This window comes from Pongo abelii, chromosome 7 (genome assembly GCF_028885655.2).
Source record: "Pongo abelii isolate AG06213 chromosome 7, NHGRI_mPonAbe1-v2.0_pri, whole genome shotgun sequence".
NCBI lineage: Eukaryota > Metazoa > Chordata > Mammalia > Primates > Hominidae > Pongo > Pongo abelii.
The window spans coordinates 81,996,815-82,021,463 of NC_071992.2; the positions used below are offsets into that span (position 1 = coordinate 81,996,815).

A 24,649-nucleotide genomic window follows, 5' to 3' on the forward strand; every position below is an offset into this window, starting at 1 on the left:
TTTTTTGAGATACAGTCTTGCTTTGTCACCTAGGCTGGGGTGCAGTGATGCAATCTCGGCTCACTGCAACCTCCACCTCCCGAGTTCAAGGGATTCTCCTGCCTCAGCCTCCTGAGTGGCTGGGATTACAGGTGCCCACCACCACGCCCAGCTAATTTTTGTATTTTTAATAGAGATGGGGTTTCACCATGTTGACCAGGCTGGTCTCAAACTCCTGACCTCATGATCCGCCCACCTCGGCCTTCCAAAGTGCTGGAATTACAGGCATGAGCCACCACGCCTGGCCCAAGATGAAGTTTCTTTAGCCTCCATACTGTGGATAATCATCAGTAGTAATAGAGACCCAAGTTGAATTTAAATGCAAGTAGATTCTAAATACTTCTACTTACTTGAAGAGAAAAGCTTCTTAAAAGAACAAAAATGTTAAAGAAAGAAAGCATTGATGAATCATAGAGGGTTTAGTGATCTTTTAAATATTTTCTGCTAAGTGTCTAAAAATTTATTGATTTGGTAGCAGAACATGACTTTTCTGTATAGGTGGAGAGTGTGCTTTCTTATTCTGAACTCCAGAATGAGATGTATTTAACTACCCAAATGTGGCAAGAGCTGGACTAAAGTAGGCCTCTCTTAGTCCATGGGCATGGATGAGTTAGAGGAAATCACTGCTTTTTGATGGCAGCCCAGAAAGAAGGAGAATGGGACTAGGTTATACATGCACAGCAGTTCCACCCAAATTACCAATTGGATAAATCACTCATTGCTTTCAGGAGGTGGAGAGTGAGAGGATGGAGAAGATCTAGAATTTTACAGTATACTACAGTACAGCACTTTCAAAGTAGTGGAATATAAATCTTTCTATTTAACAGCAACATTCAAATATTTCCCATTCTGCTTATTATTCCTCTTTGAAGGTGATACATAGAAATATAGGAGCAAACACAGCAATGCAGGCGCTCCATGATCTGGTTTGCTCACATAGATCTTAAAAGGAGAAGAATGAGGGATTTGCCTACAACCCACAGCCAATCTATGTGGACACAAAGGGTGATTTCTTCCTCCTATTACGTTCCCTGAGGTAGAAATGGTAAACTAGCATGACCTCGAATCATAATTTAATATCATTCTAAGAATTTAAAGGCCAAGCACAGTGGCTCAGGCCTGTAATCATAGCACTTTGGGAGGTCAAGGCAGGGGAATCAATTGAGGCCAGGGGTTCAAGACCAGCCTGGGAAACATAACAAGATTCTGTCTCTAAAATAAAAAAAAAAGAATATGGTATTATTAGAACTATAATTTGATAACATTTTAGATAAAGGGAGTCAAATATCTATAATGTTGTCTTGTTTTAAAACCCTTTCTAATATATATGTTAATATTTACTTTCAGTTCCTTCAGGAATTAGTGACAACTTCAGGTGTCTCCTCTCCTTAACTTCCAGCTCATGCTGGAAGTTTACAGCAATACTTGCCAATATCTTTGCATCACAAATTACCCCTCCTGGGACTTACAATATGCTCAAGCTGTGTTTGTTGATGAGTCTAGTACAGACAACTGACCGTAACAAGGAACTGGAAGATTGCCTGGATATTTTAATTATAACAAGTGATTCTCTACTCATAGACAGGTATATATGTGACATGAATTTTTACAAATATTAATTGGTCACAGATTTGCATACATCCTTTCCATGAGCATTATTACAAGAAGAATATTTAGAATTTTTCTGAGCCAGTATAAGTATTTAAATCAATCTTTATCAATAAAATTCAAAACCTTTGAAAGATAAATTGATAAGTGATAAGTCAAATTACTCCAATTTTCAACCTATTTCCCCACTCAGACCTTTGTAAATAAATGCATCCTTTCCAGCCTTCCTTTCCCCCTATTCCCTAGCTCTGTATTCTGTTTCTGTACTTTGTTTTGAATAATCCTCCCCCTAAGGAACAAACTAACCATTTTCTTATTTTTCTTCAATATTCCATCAATAATATTGACTCACTGCATCCAAATAAGGCTGTCAGAAGTGCCATAATTACTGTTTGCGGGGAACATCATCCTAACTTTGGAGTAAGCCTCTACTTAGCATTTTGTGGCTCTCCACTAGCAAGTACCCATTCCTTAAAACTTGCTTAAATATTCACAAAGTTAGAAATAAGCTCCTTATTTAGTATCTTGTATGCAATTCCAAAGCAAAAAATAAATTTACAAAATGAATTTAAAATAGAAAAAAAAAATTCAAATTAACAGTAATTTAATTGAATAGATATGTTTTGCTAAAATTAAATTGCCACTGGTGATGTAAATATGGTACCAAATGCCGAGGTTGTACCACTTTATTCTTCTACTGACAGAATTTTTTTCCTCACAGCCTCACCAACTCTGGGTATTATCAAACTTACCTTTTTGTTATCATTATTTTTTGAGACAGGGTCTCACTCTGTCACCCAGGCTGGAATGCAGTAGCATGATCATGGCTCACAACAGCCTCAACCTCCTGGGCTCAAGTGATCCTCCAGCCTCAGCGTCCTGAGTAGCTGTGACTACAGGAGCACGCCACTACACTGGGCTAATTTTTTAATTTTTTATATAAACAAAGTCTCCCTATGTTGCTAAGGCTGAACTCCTGTGCTCAAGCGATCCTCTCTCCTCATTATCAAACTTTAAAATTTTGCAATCTGGGCCGGGCGTGGTGTCTCAGGCCTGTAATCCCAGCACTTTGGGAGGCTGAGGCGGGCGGATCATGAGGTCAGGAGATGGAGACCATCCTAGCTAACACCATGAAACCCCGTCTCTACTAAAAATACAAAAAATTAGCCAGGTGTGGTGGCGCACGCCTGTAGTCCCAGCTACTCAGGAGGCTGAAGCAGGACAATTGCTAGAACCCGGGAGGCGGAGGTTGCAATGAGCTGAGATCGCACCACTGCATTCCAGCCTGGACAACAGAGTGAGACTCTGTCTCAAAAAAAAAAAAATTGCAATCTGATTGGTGGAAAATTGTATTTTATTTTAATTTGCATTTATTTAATTGGAAATAATTTTGGCATCATATAAAACTTATTAAACATGTATTATTTTTCTATGAACCTCCCATTCTTGATCATTATTGTTTTTATTATGTTGTTTATCTATTTATTATTGATTTGTGATGCATGTAAATTAAGGCCTTTCTTTTTCTGTTTGCCATTAACCTTTTGACTTTTTAAATGATATTTGGGGCTGTGTGAGAGATTGGTTTGTTTTTTCTTTTTAGGTAAAATTTACATACAGTGAAATAATCAGATCTTATTATCATCACTAAAAACATTGAGTTTTGACAAATAACATACACTCCTTTAATCACCACCACAATGAGATATAGAACATTTCTCTCACCCCAGAAATTTCCCTCCTTCCCTCTTCCAATCAGTTCCTATCTTCACTGGTGATTTCTGTCACCATAGATTAGTTTTCCTGTTCTTGAACTTCAGATAGTGAAATCATACAGTGCATCCTCTTTTGGGTCTAGTCTCTCTTACTCAACAAAATATTTTTGAATTGATCCAGTTGTGTACATCAGTAGTTCATTGTTTCTGTTGATGAGTAGCATTTCATTATACGAATGTACCAAAATTTATTTATCTACTCTCGTAGTGGAAGACATTTGGTTTTGCATGTTTTGACTATTATGAATAAAACTGCTGTAAACATTCTTGCACAAGTCTTTTTGTGGACATGTATTTTCATTATCTTGGGTAAATACCTAGGAGTAGAATTGCTGGGTCATAAGGTATATGTATAACTTCTTTCTTTTTTTTTTTGAGACGGAATTTCACTCTTGTTGCCCGGGCTGGAGTTCAATGGCACCATCTTGGCTCACTGCAACCTCCACCTCCTGGGTTCAAGCAGTTCCCCTGTTTCAGCCTCCCGAGTAGCTGGGATTACAGGCACATGCCACCACACCTGGCTAATTTTGGTATTTTTAGTAGAAATAGGGTTTTATCATATTGGCCCAGCTAGTCTTGAACTCCTGACCTCAGGTAATCCACCCACCTCAGCCTCCCATAGCGCTGGGATTACAGGCATGAGCCACTGTGCCTGGCCTATAATTTTATAAGAAACTGCCAGTTGGCGGGGCGCAGTGGCTCATGCCTGTAATCTCAGCACTTTGGGAGGCTGAGGCAGGCAGATCACCTGAGGTCAGGAATTTGAGACCAACCTAGCCAATGTGGGGAAACTCCATCTCTACTAAAAATACAAAAATTATTTGGGCACAGTGGCATGTGCCTGTAGACCCAGCTACACTTGGGAAGCTGAGGTACGAGAACTGCTTGAACCCAGGAGGTGGAGGTTTCAGTGAGTCGAGATAGTGCCACTGCACTCCAGCCTGGGCAACAGAGCAAGACTCAGTCTCAAAAAAAAAAAAAAAAGAAAGAAAGAAACTGCCAGTTTTCAACAATGTAAAGATTTCCTCTTGTTTCCATCCTCATCAACATTTGGTGTTGTGAGCCCTTTTCATTTTAGCCATAGTAGTGGGAATGAAATGATATGTCATTGTTCTAATTTGCGTTTCTGAGATGACTATTGATTTGAACTCTTTCATGTGCTTATTGGCCACTCATATATCTCTTTTTATGAAGTGTCTGTTTTTATAAAGTGTTCATTCATTTGTTAGTTTAGTTGTTCTGGATGCATGTCCTTTGCCAAATATATGCATTATAAAATTTTTCTCCAGATATAAAGCTTTTTAAAAATTGTCTAAAGGTATCTTTGATGAGCAGACTTTTTAGTTTTGATGAAATTCAATTTATTATTTACTTTTATGCTTAGTGTTTTCTGACTTCTGTTTAAGAAATCCTTGTCTGGCTGGGCGTGGTGGCTCACGTTTATAATCCCAGCACTTTGGGAGACTGAGGTGGTCGGATCACCTGAAGTCAGGAGTTTGAGGCCGGCTGGCCAACATGGTGAAACCCCGTCTCCACTAAAAATACAAAAAAAAAAAAAAAAATTAGCTGGGCACAGTGGTGCGTGCCTGTAATCTCATCTACTGGGGAGGCTGAGGCAGGAGAATCATTTGAACCCAGGAGGCGGAGGTTGCAGTGAGCAGAGATTGTGCCACTGCACTCCAGCCTGGGTGACACAGCAAGACCCTGTCTCAAAAAAAAAAAAAAAAAAAAAGAGGAAATCTTTGTCTATCCCAAGATCATGAAGAGTTTTTAAATGTTTTCTTCTAGAAGCATTATAGTTTTAGTTTACTATTTATTTATTTATGTAGAGATAAGTCTTGCTAGGCTGGTCTCAAACTTCCAAGCTCAAACAATCCTCCTGCCTTAATCTCCCAGAGATTGGTAGGAAGTATGAGTTAAAGTTAATGTTTTTCCTATGCATTTATCCAATTTTTCCACACTAATTGTTGAAAAGATCTTCCTTTCCCCATTAAATTGTTTTGATACCATTGTTCAAATTCAATTGAACTAGGCAGAATCTGGGTATAAAGTTGAACTGGATGTAAATCTATTTGAACTCTCTTTTCTAATACTTTGATCTGTTGTTCTATACTTATACCAATACTACACTCCCTTGATTATTGTAGCTTTATGTTCAGTCTTGAAATCAGGTAATACAACTTTATCCTTCATTTTAAAGATTAAAAAAATTTTAGATCCTTTGCATTTTTAAATAAATTTTAGAATCAGTTTATTTTTATTTTTTGAGACAGGGTCACGGTCTGTTGCCCAAATTGGAGTGCAGTGGCACAATCATGACCCACTGCAGCCTCAAACTCTTGGGTTCAAGTGATCCACCCACCTCAGCCTGCTGAGTAGCTGGGAACAGAGGCGTGAACCACCACGTCTGGTTAATTTTTTTAGTTTTTTGTAGAGATGAGATCTTGCCATATTGCCTAGACTGGTCTTGCACTCTCAGGCTCAAGTGATCTTCCCGCCTCGGCCTCTCAAAGTGCTGGGATTGCAGATATGGGTCACTGAGCCCAGCCAAATCAGTATGTTAATACCAACCAAAAAGAAGCCTTTGAGTATTTTGATTGGAACCATATTTAACGTGTAAATCAATTTTGGGGAGAATTAACATCTTAATAATATTGAGTCTTCCAATCCATGAATGTGGCATATCTCTCCATTTATTTAGGTCTTTAATTTCTCTCAGCGATGTTTTTATAAAGGTCATGCAAATATTTTGTTAAATTGGTTCTAAAAATATTTGATATTTTTGATGCTACTAAAATGGTAGTGTTTTCTTAATTTCATTTTCAATTGTTTGCTATGAATATATAGAAATACAATTGATTTTTATATTTTGACTTTGTATTCTGTGACCTTCTGTGTATCAGTAGTTTTAAAGTTCCTTAGCCAGTTCCAGTGTGTAGCCAAATTTGAGGCTCATTGTTCCATATCACTAAGTGCTCAGCCTAGCTGCCTATTAGAATCACCTGGGAGAATTTTTTAAAAATATTTATCACTGTGTCTCACCCCCAGAGTTTCTAATTTAAGTGGTTTGGGGTGGCACTTGGCATTGGAATTTGTTAAATCTCGCCAGGTAAGGTTAGTGCAAGCTGTGGTTGAGAACCACTCCTTATAGGCTTGCAAAGGTTTCTTTCTAAATATCGCTCTCTCTCTCATTTTATATATCTTCAAACGTCCCAATTCCTTAGAATGGTACATGCGCTAGACATATTTTATACCATCTACCTATCCACATCTCACCCTCTTTTGCACTGCATGTCTATGCCTAGTTTTGTATCACCCCCTTTTGTGTCACGTCTATGTCTACTTATCATAGTTGATTGCACTAGGAAGCTGTAATTTCTGTGGCAAGGATTTGAAAGCTAAGCTAAGGTAATCATATTCCTTTTTCAGAATTTAAATTTGGGATATAAAGAGACTGAGGCAATTAGCAAAGAGGTTAGAAACCAAAATGACATATCAAGAATTGCCATGAGACAGGCAGGTGCCTCATACCTGTAGTTCCAGCTATTTGGGAGACTGAGCAGGCAGGATTGCATGAGTCCAGGAGTTTGAGGTTTGTGTGCTATGACTGCATCATTGCATTCCAGCTTGTACGACAGAGTGAGACTCTGTCTCTTAAGAGAAAAAAAAATTTGGCTGGACACAGTGGCTCAAGCCTGTAATCCCAGCGCTTTTTGGGAGGCCAAGGCAGGAGGATCATTTGAGCTCAGGAGTTCAAGGCCAGCCTGGGCAACATGGTAAAACCCGTATCTACAAAAAAAAAAAAAAAAATTGAGCCAGGCACGATGGCTTGTGCCTGTGGTCCCAGCTACTTGGGAGGCTGAGGAAGGAGAATCGTTTGAGCCTGGGAGGTGGAGGTTGGAAGCTGAGATTGCTCCATTGCACTCCAGCCTAGTGACAGGCAGAGGTTGCGGTGAGCTGAGATCACACCACTGCACTAGAGCCTTAGTGCCTGAGAGAGACTCAAAACAAAACAAAACAAAATAAAACAAAAACAAACAAAAAACCCCACAATTGCCATGACAGAAACAGCAGAGTGATAGTTTTGATGGGACACTAGCAAGCCTCGTGCAAAAATTCTGAACAGGCAAAAGAAAGCAATCCATAAAAAGAAGGCCTAATTCAAATGTCATCTCTCTGTAACTTTCTCTGACTCCCTTCCAGGAAGAAATAATACTCCCATGGATGTTCTTTTGTTGTTGTTGTTTTTGAGACAGAGTCTTGCTCCGTCACCCAGGCCAGAGTGCAGTGAAGTGATCTCAGCTCACTGGAATGTCCGCCTCCCGGGTTGAAGCAATTCTCCTGCCTCAGCCTCCCAGTAGCTGGGATTACAGGCATGTAATTACAGGCCCACCTAATTTTTGTGTTTTTAGTAGAGTTGGGATTTTGCCATGTTGGCCAGGCTGGTCTTGAACTCTTGACCTCAAGTGATCCACCTGCCTCGGCCTCCCAAAGTGTTGGGATTACAGCTGTAAGCCATTACGCCTGGCCACCATGGATGTTCTAAAGACTTTTTTTTTTACACGGAGTCTTGCTCTGTCACCAGGATGAAGACATTTTTTAGTACTTATCACATTGTGTTTTAGTTTTTTATGTCTCTCTTTTTAGACTGTGAGCTTTCCAAGTTAAGGTCCAAGTCTTGTGTATATTTTTTTGTTTTGTTTTTTTGAGACAGAATCTCACTCTGTTACCCAGGCTGGAGTGCACGATCTTGGCTCATTGCAACCTCTGCCTTCCAGGTTCAAATGATTCTTGTGTCTCAGCCTCCTGAGTAGCTGGGACTACAGGCATGCACTAGCACGTCTGGCTAATTTTTGTATTTTCAGTAGAGACAGGATTTTACCATGTTAGTCATATATATTTTTATCCCTAGCACAATAGCCGGTGTATCACAGGTGCTCAGTAAACACAGAATAAAATTAAATTTAATTTAACACATTGTGACTTTTGAAAATTAAATAATAGTAATGAAAAGTTTATTTTTTTTTCCCTAGGCTTCTGAATTTTAGCATAAACCTTGTCCCCCGTGGTGTACGTCATCTAGTCTCTACTGAAATTTTTCCCACTCTATCCAGGAATAAGTATGGAACTGGAGCAGTTAGCATTCAGGCTGGCAGTGCTTTGCTAGCTAAAGGTGGTATATGCTTTATAGGAGACTTGGCTTCACACAAAAAAGATAAACTTGAACAGCTTCAAACAGGTAAACAATATTTTTTAAATTAATTTTCACCTGTTTAACCTATACTCTCATCCATGTTGAGATACTTAACAGTTAAGATAGTATTGCAGATGTTTGAGGGTTTGAGAAATTATGTTAGATGGCATTTCTCATTTTGGTTTTAATAAGCAAAACAGAAATTTAATGTGCAAATGCACAGTTTTAGCCTTTGCTCTCGGTGTGCTAACACGTGAGCTTGTAATGGACCAGATTTATTTCCTCTTCTTGTCTAGTGATAGCATTAGCTACCACTTCCAGTATAAAGTTGAAAAGTGGTGTTGAGAGAGGACATCCTCGCCTTGTTCCTGGTCTGAGTGGGAAAGCTTCAAGTTTCTCACCATTAAGTATGATGTTAGCTGTACATTTTTTGTAGACATTCTTTATCTGCGGAAGTTCTTCTCTATTCCTAATTTTCTGAGAGGTTTTTTTAAATCATAAATGGATATTGGATTTTGTCAAATGCTTTGTCTGCCTCTGTTAATATGATCATGTCACAGGATCCTTCTCAAGCCAGAAACCTCTATGTCCAGCAGCACCTCTGCTTGAGTTTCACTCCTGCCTGCTGGGCTTGTTCTGCTCACTCAGCCTGGCAGGCTGCACTTGGCTCACACTACCAGTCCAGATCCCATGCCTACTGAGGGTAAGCCAGGAGCAGAGCAGCGAGGGGTGTGTGAGTGAGTGAGCACAGGGTCTGGCCACTGCACATAGCCAGGCACACCGGCCGCTGTGGCAGGGCAGGCAGCTCCAGGTGCTGGCACAGGTACTGGCTTCATGAAAGGCTGTAGCTGGAACAGGCATACAGCAAGTGGCTTCTACTGAGGGCCCTGGTGTCTGGATGAGGGGAATGGTGTGGCACCCGAAAACTTGGAGACACCAGCAACAGTGGAGCCCCAAGGGGCTGCAGGGAAGCATGCTACAGCTCTCTCATTCCTGCTGCCCACAGCTCAGCGGATGGGGGGCACATGTTAACAGCTCTTTCAGTCCACTGCCTCACTCCAGCCTGTGGCTCCTGGGCTGGCCCAGCCCATCGCCACTTTCTGTTGTGGGGCAGCCACCCAAGGCTGGCAGAAGGCAGGAGGATTATAGTGTTACAGCTCTGACTCAGGAAATCCTGAGGTCTGGGCCTCCAGAAGGGTCATTGCTCTTCACTCCCGCAGTCTAGCAAACAAGAGTGTGTCACCACTCACAGATCAGCGAGCTGGCTAGGAAAGTGTTACAGCCCTTTTCGCTCCCACTTGCAGCTCAGCAAGCCTGCCAGGAGAGTATCATAGCCCTTTTCACACCTGCCATTCAACAGGTCCCAAGTTCTTGTTCCACGTCCAGGAAGAATTAGCTTATATGGACAACTGGAGGGTGAGCGAGGTGGAGAAGAGTTTTATTGCACGGCAGAACAGCTTTCAGTGGACAGAAGACCTGAAGTGGGTAGCTCCTACCCACAGGCAGGTAGTCCCAACCTGTGTTTGAGTCTGGCTGAGTCTGGGGTTTTTATGGGCTAAGAATGGAGGAAGTACATGCTGATTGGTCCATGGGTGGGCCCAGAAAAAGCACCATCTGATTGGCTGAAAGACATCAAGGAAGTTCTCACTCCAGGTGGTGGACTCCACCCAGAACTGGCAGCCTGGTTTTCAGGCTTCAGGATGTCTCCTGCCTGAAGGTTGGGTTCCACCAGAGACCTGCCCCTATCTGCCCAGGAACCTGTCTGCCTCCTGCCATCATCAGTCATATGATTTTTCTCATTTAGCCTGTTGATATGATGGATTACATTAACTGATTTTTGAATATTGAACCAGCCTTGCATACCTGGGATAAAGCTTACTTGGTCATGGTGTATAATTCTTTTTCTACATTGTTGGATTTGATATGCTATTTTGTTGAGGATTTTTTAAATCTATGTTCATGAGAGATATTGGTCTGTAGGGTTTTTTCCTTATAATGTCGTTGTCTGGTTCTGTATAAGAGTAATGCTGGTTGGGCAAGATTTATAACTAGCAAGGATATGGACAGCCATGGACTGCGCAAAGAGTAGTCAGAACCTTGCCTTCTTGGCATACCAGCATGAATGTACAAGTGTGCTCAGGGCACATAGCATATTGCTTCACTTTATAAGAGAATGCAGAAATTAGCTGGGCCCAGTGGCTCACACCTGGAATCCCAGCACTTTGGGAGGCTGAGGCAAGAGGATTGCTGGAGGCCAGGAGTTCCAGACCATCCTGGGCAACACACTGAGACTCCATCTCTACAAAAAAAAGCAATAAAAACAAAGTGAGGGTGTATTAGTCTGTTTTCATGTTGCTGATAAAGACATAACTGAGACTGGACAATTTACAAAAGAAAGAGGTTTATTAGACTTACAGTTCCACATGGCTGAGGAGGCCTTACAGTCGTGGTGGAGGGTGAAAGGCACGTCTCACGTGGTGGCAGACAAGAGAAGAGGGCTTGTTCAGGGAAACTCCCCGTTTTAAAACTATTAGATCTTGTGAGACTTATTCACTATCATGAGAACAGTGCAGGAAAGACCTGCCACCAGGCCCCTCCCACAACACGTGGGAGTTCACGATGAGATTTGGGTGGGGACACAGCCAACCTGTATCAAAGAGTGTAGAACTAGACCCACATTTTATAGTCAACTTTGGTTTTTGACTACAGCACCAAAGCTAGTCAGTGGGAAAAGGAGTTTTTTTCGTCAAAGGATGGTGGAACATCTGGCTGCTACAGAGGAGGGCCTTGGTACAACTGCACTAGTTCCACACTCATGAAGCTAGCCCTGCTAGTGTGTCCTCTCCCCACAAGAACTTGGCATTTGGTTTAAAACTCTGCTGTCATCATATTCAAATTTTTAATAATTTTATCTTTGTATTGTAAGGAAGTCCAATGAGATAATGGCACTTGACTATGAGTAGAGGAGACACATGGATGCCTGTTTTTACTGTGCCTTCCTGTCCTATTTCATACAGCATTTGTGATCACTATGCAGCTTTCATAACACACTTAATTTGCACTTTCTCTGATTGTTGCTGGACTCCCATGTGTCATGGGTGCACTATAAGCCAGTGCTTATATTTCCATATCAACACATTTTCAACTGAGTAAGTGGGAGTGCCAGTAACCCCAAGTGGCCATGCTTTTCATTTGAACTAGACTTACTTCTAATACAGAAAGAAGGCAAAGGCCTTTCAAGAAACACAAATGACCAAGTAGCTGTATCATACTCTTTCTTACTTGGTTGCTTCCCTGTATTTGCCAACCACTTACACTGAAAATGACACAGGAGGAAAAGGAAAGATAGGGCAAATCCATAGTTCCTTGTCTTTTCAGTCCTTCCTCACTTATCAGTAAGCTGAAAGTAGAGAGTGTTGGTGAAATGTATGCATATCAAGAAGTAAAATAAAAATTATTTTGTGCAGCATTTCCACTGTTCTGGTAAAAACAAAATACATATGCATGTGCAAAATACTATTGGTTCCACTTATGAGATAAATGCCCATATATTTGCATTATACAATATAAAGATAAAAGTATTGTACAATATAAAGATAAAAGGTAAAATTTATGCCAATATAAAATTTTAATTTTTCTTTATTTAGAATGGCAATACTACTATTACATTTTTTGTAACAGTTGTATTGAGATTTCACACATCATACAATTCCCCACTGAAAGTGTACAGTTAAGTGCTTTTTAGAATAGTCACAGAGTTGTGCTACTATTACCACTAACTTCAGAATATTTTCATCACCCCAAAAGGAAGCCCCACACCCATTAGCAGTCAACCCCCAGTCCCTGCCTCCCGTCACCTACTCCCACACAGTCCCTGGCAAACACTATTTGCTTTCTGTTTCTGTGTATTTGCCTATTCTGAACACTGCATAGGCAGTCTTCCCTCAGTATTCTCCAGGGGTTGGTTCCAGGGCCTCTGCAGATACCAAAATCCACAGATGCTCAAGTCCCTTATATAAAATGGCAGAGTATTTGCATATAACCTATGCACATACTCCCATATACTTTAAATCATCCCTGGATTACTTATAATAGTCAATACAATGTAAATGCTTTGCAAATTGTTATACTGTTGTTTTTTATTGTTGTTATTGTTTTATTTATTTATTGAATATTTTTCATCAGCGGTTGGTTGAATCCACAGATGCAGACAGATCCTTTGGATATAGATGGCTGACTATAAATGGAATCAAATGATACGTGGTCCTCCGCGATGGCCCTGGCCTCCTTCTTCTCCTTCTTCCTTCTTCTTCTTTCTTTTTTTTTTTTTTTTTGAAACAGGGTCTTACTCTGTTGCCCAGGGTGGAGTGCAGTAGTGTCATCATACCTCACTGCACCCTCCAACTCCTGGGCTCAAATAATTCTCTCACCTCAGCCTCCCAAGTAGCTGGGACCACGGTAACATCCCACAATGCTTGGCTAATTTTTTGTAGCAGCAAGGTCTTGCCAAGTTGCCCAGGCTGGTCTCAAACTCCTGGGCTCAAGCAATCCCCCCATGTCAGCCTCCCAAAGTGCTCCATATTTTTTGTTTGGGTTTTAAGTGGGAGGCGAGGGGACAATGAATTTGGTTTTGAACATGTTAAATTTGAGATATATTTCCCCCCAGTCACTGTAGTTCATATTATCTCTGTCTTTTCCTCTCTCACTCCCACATGGATGGCCTGCTTTCTATCATTTTCCCCACATAAAAGAACATGATTTAATTTTAGCCTCTCTTGTAAGTCTGTATTATATGACCAATCTCTTAGCCCACTGCCTAGTCCACTCAGGTGCCCAGCCACAATTCCAGCTACGTGCTTTGGACTCCTGGTTCTCATCAAGTTATGGGACACATAAGGCTTCAAATATATATTTTTTATGGCAGAACTTAGAGCATTGTCTTGCAAAACAGTCAAATTTACTTTCTTTCACTATCCAAAGTCTACACAGTATAATTATATATAATAATATGTTAGCAATTTGCAGACATTTAGACCAAAATGAACTTAACAAATGGATAATGTCTTCTGACTTAGTTCTGGAGAGCAGAAGCATCACAGTGTACATCCCAGGAAAGAAGTTTGGGGAGGATATTGATCAACAGATGACTTTTCCAGTTCAGTGCAGTTTTTGGTCTTTTGTTGATATGGATTCATCTTCAAGGAGAAATGCACAGAAAATCAACACTCTAATTGGTCAGATGGTAAGGTATATGTATATTTTATTGTTAGAATGCTGTTCAAGGAATTAAGTCATAAATTTTAATACGTCTTAATATTTTTGTTATTAACCTGTTTCTATACTTTATTGAGTACCAGAACTACATGATGACCCAGTTGTTTAAAAATTGTAATGTTTTTTAGCCATGTAGATCAGATATCTGCTCACTGGAAATTACTATTTGAATAGGTAGCTAGAGAGTCTTTAATGAATAATGTATAAGAAAATACTCACTAAAGAGGCTTTAAAAAATCAATCACCAAAAAGTTCCCAGATTATTAAAAAATTACCTTAAATTATAATTAATATGATAAATAATAACTTTAATAATAACATATAATAATTACTTTGTAATTAATTATTTCCAAATTGTGAAAATTACAAAGTTTAATGTTTGCCTGTTACCTTTTGGTTTGATGTAGGATTGCAGTTTGATTCCAGCTAACCTTGTGGAGGCATTTGGTTTATTGATTAACTGCAATGAGTCATCTCCCTGCCACCCATTTCTTCCTACTGTGCAACACACTTTGAACAAGGCCATTAATCCTGAAGGGCTGTTTTATGCAGCTTCTAGACAGTTCACAACTGAAGATTTTGAAAAGGTAAAGGTGGATAAAACGGTTACCCAGAATGCCTGTGCTAATGTTTCTCAAATTATATAGAAGTCCTTTTGAGTGCTGGATTTTCTTTATTTAGGATTCTTTTATTCCGTCTTGGTTCCAGCTTTTAAACATTTTAAGGACATTGCATAGAAGTTATTTAGGGTTAGGCTGGTGTGGTGGCTCATGCCTATAATCCCAGCACTTTGAGAGGCCCAGGCGGGTGGCTCACTTGAGGCCAGGAGTTCGAGACCAGCCTGGCCAACACAGTGAAACCCCATCTCTACCAAAAAATACAAAAATTAGCTGGGCGTGGTGGTGGCACCTGTAATCCCAGCTACTCGGGAGGCTGAGGCAGGAGAATCAGTTGAACCCAGGAGGTGGAGGTTGCAGTGAGCCGAGATCACACCACTGCACTCCTGCCTGGGTGATAGAGTAAGACCCTGTCTCAAAAAAAAAAGAAAAAAGAAAGAAATTATTTAGAATTATTTAGGGCTATAATTAAAGAAACAACTGTGTTAGGTAATGAATATTAAAATTTTCAGTTTATTTTTGTACCATTGTCCAAATCACAGCTGAAAGAATCTCAATGAAAGAAAACCAACATAGAATTTTTCTACAGAAAATTATAATAGGCTATATAGATATACAGTTATTTACATTTTACGGTCTATTCAAAGGGATTGTCCTTAGATGAATACCTTCAAGTCCTGACTTTAGGGGATATATAGCATGATTCACTAACCCATTTTAATTAATTACCCTGACATTATCAAAACATATGTGACATGTTCAGAGAACCTGAGAGTAGGTGATGTAAATTTAGTAATAATTCCCATAGCTATTAAAGGTGCTCACATATTTACAACTGAAACCTTTTTAACTACTCAAAAATCTGTCCAAGTAGAGTTCACCTGTCTGGGTATGATAGATAAAAGGCAAGGGATATCAGAAAGTGGAGGTCTGAGTCATTAAAATTTTTTTTCATATCTATCTTTCTTGTGAGCATACTGCATGAGTAAAAGGTTGAAAGGCAAAATTGTCTTAAAAATGAATTATGAACATTGTTTATTCACATAGATTAGCATAGAAAAAAGAATAATATTTATAATATAATAAGGTTTTGGTTTTGGTTTTATTGTATAGGAAAAAAGTAGTCTGTAGGAGTTAGGGTACTAAATATGGACAGGCTAATGACCCTGGCAAATGTTGCCCATTTTTTTACCTGAGAAGCCAAAACAATCTAGATTTATTAATTATTCAGGTATTTACTGAATACTTCACAAATATGAGCCTATTTCCATTCTTTTATATTCTCACAGATATATAAACTTTCTCTTTAGTTTATCATTTAATTGAGATTAAAAACAAGATACAGTCCAGGCAAGGTGGCTCACGCCTGTAATCCCAGCACTTTGGGAGGCCAAGGAGGGCAGAAACCTGAGGTCGGGAGTTGGAGACCAGCCTGACCAACATGGAGAAACCCCGTCTCTACTAAAAATACAAAATTAGCCAGGCATGGTGGCACATGCCTGTAATCCCAGCTACTCGAGAGGATGAGGCAGGAGAATCGCTTGAACCTGGAAGGTGGAGGTTGAGGTGAGCCGAGATTGCGCCACTGCACTCCAGCCTGGGTGACAAGAGCAAAACTCCGTCTCAAAAAAAAAAAAAAAATACACAAAATAGTTAAGGAATAATTTAAGTGCTAAGCTAAGTGGTGCTGACTCAGGTATTTTAGGAATTCAGAAAGGCAGATATCAATGTAGAATGCAGAAGCTGGGAAAACTTCGTGGAGGAGGCTGGACATTAGTTGGGCTATAAGAAAGGGTAAAATTTAGATGCACAAAGGATGGGTGTTCTAAGTAGAATTAACAGTAGGAGTTAAAGACTGAAAAGTAGAAATTAGTATACATGGAAAACGGTAAGACCAGCTTGACTGGAGCAAAAATTGTATTTTGGAGTCATAGGATTTTCGCATATTTACAATAAGTCTTGCACAGGCAAAAGATTTTATAGTTCGTTTGTCAGACTATAGAGAACAGTTGTAGAGTGAACTGTAAAATAGTAAAAAGTGAAATAGTAAAAATGGTTTCTCTGGAAGATAAATCTGTCTATTACACAAATCAAAATGGATGGAATTTGTTGCAGCCTGAGCTCTCCAGAACACAGACTGAGATGGAGTTTAGTGTGCCAATGTGTATTTGAGAGGGCTTTTCTGTCAATACCTGCGGACTTTATAATGTCCTCCCCCACTTCTGCCTCAATCACTCACGTGATGTGGACTGTCTTGAGGCAATCCCTGAAGGGGCTGAGAGCACTCTCAGTAGCTGGGACAACAAGTCCTTTCCTGAAGGAGGATATCGGTGGCTCATCATCATGCCATTTTAGAACTTAGAGAGGGTTATTGATACTATTAATAGTATATCCAGTTCTGAAAGCCTGGAGAGAGTTGTGGAGAATAAAGAAAACAAAGAAGCCAGGATATATATCCAATCCAGGACATGTCCAATCTAGGACATGTCTCTATGCTTTTCTTTTCTTTTTTCTTTTATCGCTCTGTTACCAGGTTGGAGTGCAGTGGTGCCATCTTGGCTCATTGCAACCTCCACCTGCTGGGTTCAAGTGATTCTCCTGCCTCCACCTCCCAAGTAGCTGGGACTACAGGCGCCCGCCATCACACCTGGCTAATTTTTTTGTATTTTTAGTAGAGACGGGGTTTCACCATGTTGGCCAGGATGGTCTCAATCTCTCGACCTGGTGATCTACCCACCTCGGCCTCCCAAAGTGCTGGGATTACAGGTGTGAGCCACCGTGCCCAGCCGTCTCTATGCTTTTTTAAAGGTTAAATTTTAAATATAAACTTTAGGCCAGGCCTGGTGGCTCACGCCTGTAATCCCAGCACTCTGGGAGGCCGAGGCGGGCAGATCACCTGAGGTCAGGAGTTCAAGACCAGCCTGGCCAATATGGTGAAACTCTGTCTCTACTAAAAATACAAAAAAAAAAAAAAAAAAAAAAATTAGCTGGGCGTGGTGGCACACACCCGTAGTCCCAGCTACTCAGGAGGCTGAGGCAGGATAATCACTTGAACCAGGAGGCAGAGTTTGCAGTGAGCTGAGATCGTGCCACGGCACTCCAGCCTGGGCGACAGAGCAAGCCTCTGTCTCAAAAATAAATAAATAAAATAGGCTAGGCGCGGTGGCTCATACCTGTAATCCCAGCACTTTGGGAGGCCGAGGTGGGCAGATCACCTGAGGTCAGGAGTTTGAGACCAGCCTGGCCAACATGGTGAAACATCATCTCTACCAAAAATACAAAAAATTAGCTAGGCGTGGTGGTGCGTCCGGAATTGGTGGGTTCTTGGTCTCATTGACTTCAAGAATGAAGCCACGGACCCTCGCGGTGAGTGTTACAGCTCTTAAGGTGGCGCGTCTGGAGTTTGTTCCTTCTGATGTTCGGAGTTTCTTCCTTCTGGTGGGTTTGTGGTCTCGCTGGCTCAGGAGTGAAGCTGCAGACCTTCGCTGTGAGTGTTACAGCTCTTAAGGCAGCACATCTGGAGTTGTTCGTTCCTCCTGGTGGGCTCCTGGTCTCGCTGGCTTCAGGAGAGAAGCTGCAGATCTTCACAGTGAGTGTTACAGCTCATAAAAGCAGTATGGACCCAAACAGTGAGCAGTAGCAAGATTTATTGCAAAGAGCAAAAGAACAAAGCTTCCACAGCGTGGAAGGGGACCCCAGTGGGTTGCCACTGCTGGCTCGGGCAGCCTGCTTTTATTCTTTTATCTGGCCCCACCCACATCCTGCTGATTGGTAGAGCTGAGTGGTCTGTTTTGACAGGGTGCTGATTGGTGCGTTTACAATCCCTGAGCTAGAAACAAAGGTTGTCCATGTCCCCATCAGATTAGTTAGATACAGAGTATGGATTGGTGCACTCACAAACCCTGAGCTAGACACAGGGTGCTGATTGGTGTGTTTACAATCCCTGAGCTAGACATAAAGGTTCTCCAAGGCCCCACCAGAACAGCTAGATAGAGTGTCAATTGGTGCACTCACAAACCTTGAGCTAAACACAGGGTGCTGATTGGTGTGTTTACAAACCTTGAGCTAGATACAGAGTGCCGATTGGTGTATTTACAATCCCTGAGCTAGACATGAAGATTCTCCACGTCCCCACCAGAGTCAGGAGCCCAGCTGGCTTCACCCAGTGAATCCCACACCGGGGCTGCAGGTGGAGCTGCCTGCCAGTCCCACGCCATGCAATCGTACTCCTCAGCCCTTGGGTGGTCGATGGGACTGGGCGCCGTGGAGCAGGGGGCAGCGCTGGTCCTGAAGGCTCGGGCTGCACAGGAACCCAGGGAGGTGGGGAAAAGCTCAGGCATGGCGGGCTGCAGTCCCGAGGCCTGCCCCACAGGAAGGCAGCTAAGGCCCGGCGAGAAATCGAGCGCAGCACCGGTGGGCTAGCACTGCTGGGGTACCCAGTACACCCTCCGCAGCTGCTGGCCCAGTTGCTAAGTCCCTCATTGCCCGGGGTTGGCAGGGCCAGCAGGGCTGGCCGGGCCGGCGGGCTGCGGCTGCTCCCAGTGCAGGCCCGCCAAGCCCACGCCCACCCGGAACTCCAGCTGGCCCGCAAGCGTCCCACGCAGCCCCGGTTCCTGCTGTCGCCTCTCCCTCCACACCTCCCTGCAAGCTGAGGGAGTGGGCTCCGGCCTTGGCCAGCCCAGGAAGGGGCTCCCACAGTGCAGTGGTGGGCTGAAGGGCTCCTCAAGTGCCGCCAAAGTGGGAGCCCAGGCAGAGGAGGTGCCAAGAACAAGCGAGGGCTCTGAGGACTGCCAGCACGCTGTCACCTCTCAGTGGTACGCGCCTTATAATCCCAGCTACTTAGGAGGCTGAGACAGGAGAATCGCTTGAACCCAGAAGGCTGAGGTTGCAGTGAGCTGAGTTCGCGCTATTGCACTCCAGTTTGGGCAACAAGAGCGAAACTCGGTCTCAAAATAAATAAACAAATAAAATAATAAAATATAAATTTTATAGTTAATAGCAACCTTTCTCCAGGTGTAGGTAGTGTCAGAAAAAAACAGTAACCTTATTATGGTTAATTTTTCCTGTGGTTATCTGAATTGAAAAAACTAGAAAATAACTAGGATAGTAAAAAATTTGGAAATTACGTCACAGAGAAGAACTTTGGGAACTAGGAATCACTGAAAGGAAAAAAAAAAAAAAAAGACTCAGAAAAAACAGTGATAATCGTGTTGCAGAATTATTCTCTACCCAAATCTTACTCAATCACCAAAGCCCACCTTCAAAGCAGTTAACACAATGTTTCCCCTCATACCAAACGTTAAGTGTTCTTTAAAAGGAAGGAAGGGAAGTAAGGAGGGCAAGTAGCTCTAGGCCAATGAGAGAAACTCATGAGGAAAAAACTGTCAGAGAATTAAAGCTATTCAAAGGAAAGTTAGCTTCTGAGAGAGGTGAGCCTTTCACTGGGAGCAAAGACATTGTAAAGTCATTCAAATATATTGCACAGAGCATTTCTGCACTGAGAGGGAGGAGATTATTCTGGGTAAACTTTAATATCCTTTAAAAGTATAACATTGTGATTTAAAGTGTTCAGTGACTTCAGGATGGCCCCAGACATTTACTCTTTTTTATGTAATAAAATACGCAAACTTGTAAAAATAAAGTGCCAGTATACTTTTGATTTCTATTATATTGATTCCACAATAAAGCTTGATTATCTTGGATTTTTCACACTTTTTAGCTATTGGCTTTTGCAAAGAATTTGAATGTAGAATTCAGCTTGGAAGCAGAAAGAATGACCCATGGCTATTATCTAGCAAGTCGCAGAATCAGAACAGGCTCTGTATGTGGATCAAAGCTGTCAGCATCTGCATTAAAATATCTGTAGGTATTCAATTCAAGATTTTAAAATCAGCGTTGAGTTTCAAATGATGTGTTTAATTAAATTGCTAATTTATCTATTTCATTTGTTTCTCTGCTTGATTGCTAGTTGGTTGGTTTGTAAATGGCCTTGTTCCAAAAGGACTAAAGGCTTCACAATTCCTTTTGTTATATCATGTTACATCATTTTAATCTCTAATAATTTTTTTACTGAACTGATTTTTATTGGATGCCACGTATGAGATATGTCTGAGAAAAGTGCACTGATTTCAAATGCAAATCCTTGTTTTTTAAAATGTGGCTGTTGGTTGGGCACGGTGGCTCACACCTGTAATCCCAGCACTTTGGGAGTCCGAGAGGGCAGATTGCCTGAGGTCAGGAGTTCAAGACCAGCCTGGGCAACACAGTAAAACCCCGTCTCTACTAAAATACAGAAAATTAGCCGGGCGTGGCAGTGCGCGCATGTAGTCCCAGCTACTTGGGAGGCTGAGGCAGGAGAATTGCTTGAACTCGGGAGGCAGAGGTTGCAGTGAGCTGAGATCATGCCACGGCACTCCAGCCTGGGCAACACAGCGAGACTCCGTCTCAAAAAAGAAAAAAAATGTGGGTGTTGGTCAGGCACAGTGGCTCATGCCTGTAATCCCAGCACTTTAGGAGGCTGAGGTAGGCGGGTGGCTTGAGCTCAGTTCAAGACCAGCCTCAGGGCTGGGTGCAGTGGGTCACACCTGTAATCCTAGCACTTTGGGAGACTGAGGTGGGAGGATCACTTGAGCTCAAGAATTCGAGAACAGCCTGGGCAACATAGTGAGACCTCATCTCTATTTAAAACAAACAAACAAACAAACAAAAACAAAAAAACAGACCAGCCTGGGCAACATGGTGAAATCCTGTCTCTACCAAAAATACAGAAAACTAGCTGGGCCTGGTGGCAGGTGCCTGTAGTCCCAGCTACTCAGAAAACTGAGGTGGGAGGATTGCTTGAGCCCATCAAGCGGAAGTTGCAGAGCGCCTAGATGTGCCACTTTACTCCAGCCTGACTCCAGCCTGAGCAACAGAGTGAGACCCCCTTCTCAATTAAAAAAAAAAAAAAAAGCCTGGCCTAGTGGCTTACGCCTATAATCCCAGCACTTTGGGAGGCCAAGGCGGGGGGATCACCTGAGGTCAGGAGTTTGAGCACAGCCTGGCCAACATGGTGAAACCCCGTCTCTACCAAAAAAATACAAAAAAAATTAGCTTGGCATTGTGGTGCATGCCTGTAGTCCCAGCTACTCGTGAGGCTGAGGCAGGAGAATCACTTGAACCTGGGAGGGGGAGGTTGCAGTGGGCAGAGATTGCGCCACTGCACTCCAGCCTGGCGACAGAGCAAGTTTCTGTCTCAAAAAAAATATATATAAATATATCTTTTCATATGTAAACTGAGACTATGTGAGTTCAAATACAAAACATATTTTTACTATAGAGAAAAGAACATTATGAGAAAATAGAACTTTTAAAGCGTGGTGGTGCACACCTGTAATCCCAGTACTTTGGGAAGCCAAGTTGGTGGATCACCTGAGGTCAGGAGTTCACAACCAGCCTGACTAACGTGATGAAACCCTGTCTCTACTAAATACAAAATAATGAGCCAGGCATGGTGGCACATGCCTGTAATCTGAGCTACTTGGGAGGCTGAGACAGGAGAATCACTTGTACCTGGGAGGCGGAGGTTGCAGTGAGCTGCGATTGGGCCATTGCACTCCAACCTGGGCAACAAGAGTGAAACTCTGTTTCAAAAAAAAGCAAACAGTATAATTTGATCTGAGTATTTTAAATGTTACTTCAGGAAACAGAAAGTATTATGTAATTCTGTTTTCCATTTTGAAACATTTATCAAAGAGTTGACTTCTACTTGGCTTATCTTTAGCATTTTTTCAGCTCTATGAAGATAAATATACAGTTGGGGAAATTAACTAAACATGTCTAAATCTTACAGATTTACACTTGACATTTTCTGCCAGTTCTTCATCTGTCTTATTTTATATTGCAGTTTTAACAATATATTTATTTATTTATTTAATGAATTATTTTACTCCTGGTTCTACTTAACAGTTATTTTGAGATTACACTTTAATACTATATCAAAGAAATGGTCTATCAATAGGGGACTGTTTAAACTATGGTACTGCTACATCACAACACGGTGAAGCTGTGATGCAGCTATTTATTCAAAAATAAAGTAGTTAATTTTAATATGATAACTCTACTTTTTCACATTGTAGAAATAAATACTAAGGATGGTTTGTGAAACAGCAGAGTAAATAAACCCCTAGCTAGAAGAGTCATAAATCTTGAATTTTTCTGCCATTTCTACAGACAGGTACCTAATCACAAGCATCTTTGCTTTTCTAGAGAAGTGTAGTTGAACAATACTTTCTAAAGGCTCTATACATATTCTGTCCCAGTCAACATTTTTAGAAGGATCTTGGATGAGGATATCAGAGACATGACAATTACATTTATAAATGAGCAATATTGGAGAGAACTTCACAAGCTTGAATTGTGATCTTAATCTAAAAGAAAAAAGTTAATAGGATAAATGTAAAGCTCTCTGTTAGATGCCCAGACTCCCCAGTATAAGTGTGAATTGATGAGAAAATGGTAATGTGGCTTAATATGAAAAGATATGAAAAGGATTTGATATTTCATTCTTTTTATGTTTAATAAGAGTAAATAATGTAATATGGCTATTAATAATACTGAGAGTTGGGGTCATATTAATAGAATATATATCAAGAGCAACAAAATGCTAGTTATGCCTCATCTGTACTGTGATGGTCAAAACTGCTGTCATACTGTACTGAAAAGGAGTATTAACCAAATTAGGTCATGAGGAGAGTAGCCATCATGGTGAGGAGCTGAAAATTATGTCTCATAGCATAGTAAAGGAACTAGAAATATTTAACTTGGAGGAGAGAAAACACGGAGCAATCGAAAAGTTATCTTTGCATATCTGAAGAGTATCATATTAAGAGGTCTCAGAAGACAGAACAAGAGACCTGTGGGTAGAAATTGCAGTGAAACTAATTTTAGCTTAGATTGATAGAATCTTGGTTGTAGGTAGTTATGGTTATAGTTAGTTGCAAAACTTTCAAATGCCTTTACTTATCTGCCTTTTATAGCTGAGTTTCAAAAAATCTCATACATTAAATGATTTATACAAAGTAATACAGCTAGTAAATTCTAGAGACTCAGCCTAGGTTTTCTGATTCCCAAGTTCAGCAATCATTCAGATACATCACATTTGCTTGAAGGAGATCTTTCAGGTAATGGAAGCTGGTTAAAAAATTAAAAATAAAGGAACGGATTGCCTCATGAAGCCATGAATGCTAGGAGAGGTCCAAAAGAGACTGGAAAACGAATAGCCCAGGAAGTTGTAGAGGAAATTTAGTTTTCTGATGAAAATTTGAACTTTGAGTTCCAAGATCCCTTCCAATGCTGAAACTGCAAACAAAAATCTTGCAAATCTATGAGGATTTTAGATAAATGAAGGACTAAAATTCAAGGATTTGTCTGTAAAAGATATTTAGTTAGATTAATTTTCTCAACTGTGTGTTTATCTGAACAAAACTTTGGGAGGGGAGTGTGGAATGATAAATAAAAGCCAGGATGGAAACCAAAAGGATACTGGCTTGTTCTGGAACAGTCTATTTAAGTTGGTGGGAAAAAAAAAATCCTTTGAAAAGAAACTAAAAATTTTTTTAAAGAAAGAATATGCTTTAGGTGTGGCTAAAGTTCATATATATCTTGGTTTGTTCCTGCCAACGTATATATTACTTTTATAATATCAACATATTTTCTTTGGCAACTATTTTCTTTTTTAGCGTTTTCCTATCTGAAGCCCATGCACGACTGAACTTAAGGAACAAAGTGCTTAAAGAAGATGTGCTGATTGCAGCCTTACTATTTGAAACATCCCTCACATTGAAATATGGTAATGAATTAAATTATTAATGATCACTACAAATAACTTTATTTAACCTTAAATATTCTTAGTTTGTTAAATTAAAATGTTACATATATTTTTAAAATATTATTTTAAAAAATAACAAATCTCTACCAGGTAAGGCCTGTTTTAATTTGGGCATTTATTAACTGTTTCTGGGTAGTATCATCAACTGATATTAAATTCCTTATTATGCATGATTGTTTTCATATTTGAACTTTTGCATTGCTTAAAGAATTCTGGGGGAATAAGTACTTAATACAACACATAAAATGATTTTAATTTATCTTCCTTTTAAAAT

The 24,649-nt window shown here is 40.7% G+C and overlaps 1 protein-coding gene across 2 annotated transcripts in view; it reads left to right on the forward strand.

Moving 5' to 3' along the window:
• MCMDC2 (minichromosome maintenance domain containing 2) overlaps window positions 1-24,649 on the forward strand; it is a 54,393-nt gene that overhangs the window by 11,996 nt on the left and 17,748 nt on the right. For both annotated transcript variants that reach the window (XM_002819147.6, XM_054561680.1), the window contains 6 exons: window positions 1,387-1,624; window positions 8,456-8,661; window positions 13,692-13,858; window positions 14,298-14,477; window positions 20,227-20,369; window positions 24,227-24,336. In XM_002819147.6, coding sequence (XP_002819193.2) covers window positions 1,387-1,624; window positions 8,456-8,661; window positions 13,692-13,858; window positions 14,298-14,477; window positions 20,227-20,369; window positions 24,227-24,336 — 1,044 coding nt within the window. The remainder of the gene's footprint in view (window positions 1-1,386; window positions 1,625-8,455; window positions 8,662-13,691; window positions 13,859-14,297; window positions 14,478-20,226; window positions 20,370-24,226; window positions 24,337-24,649) is intronic.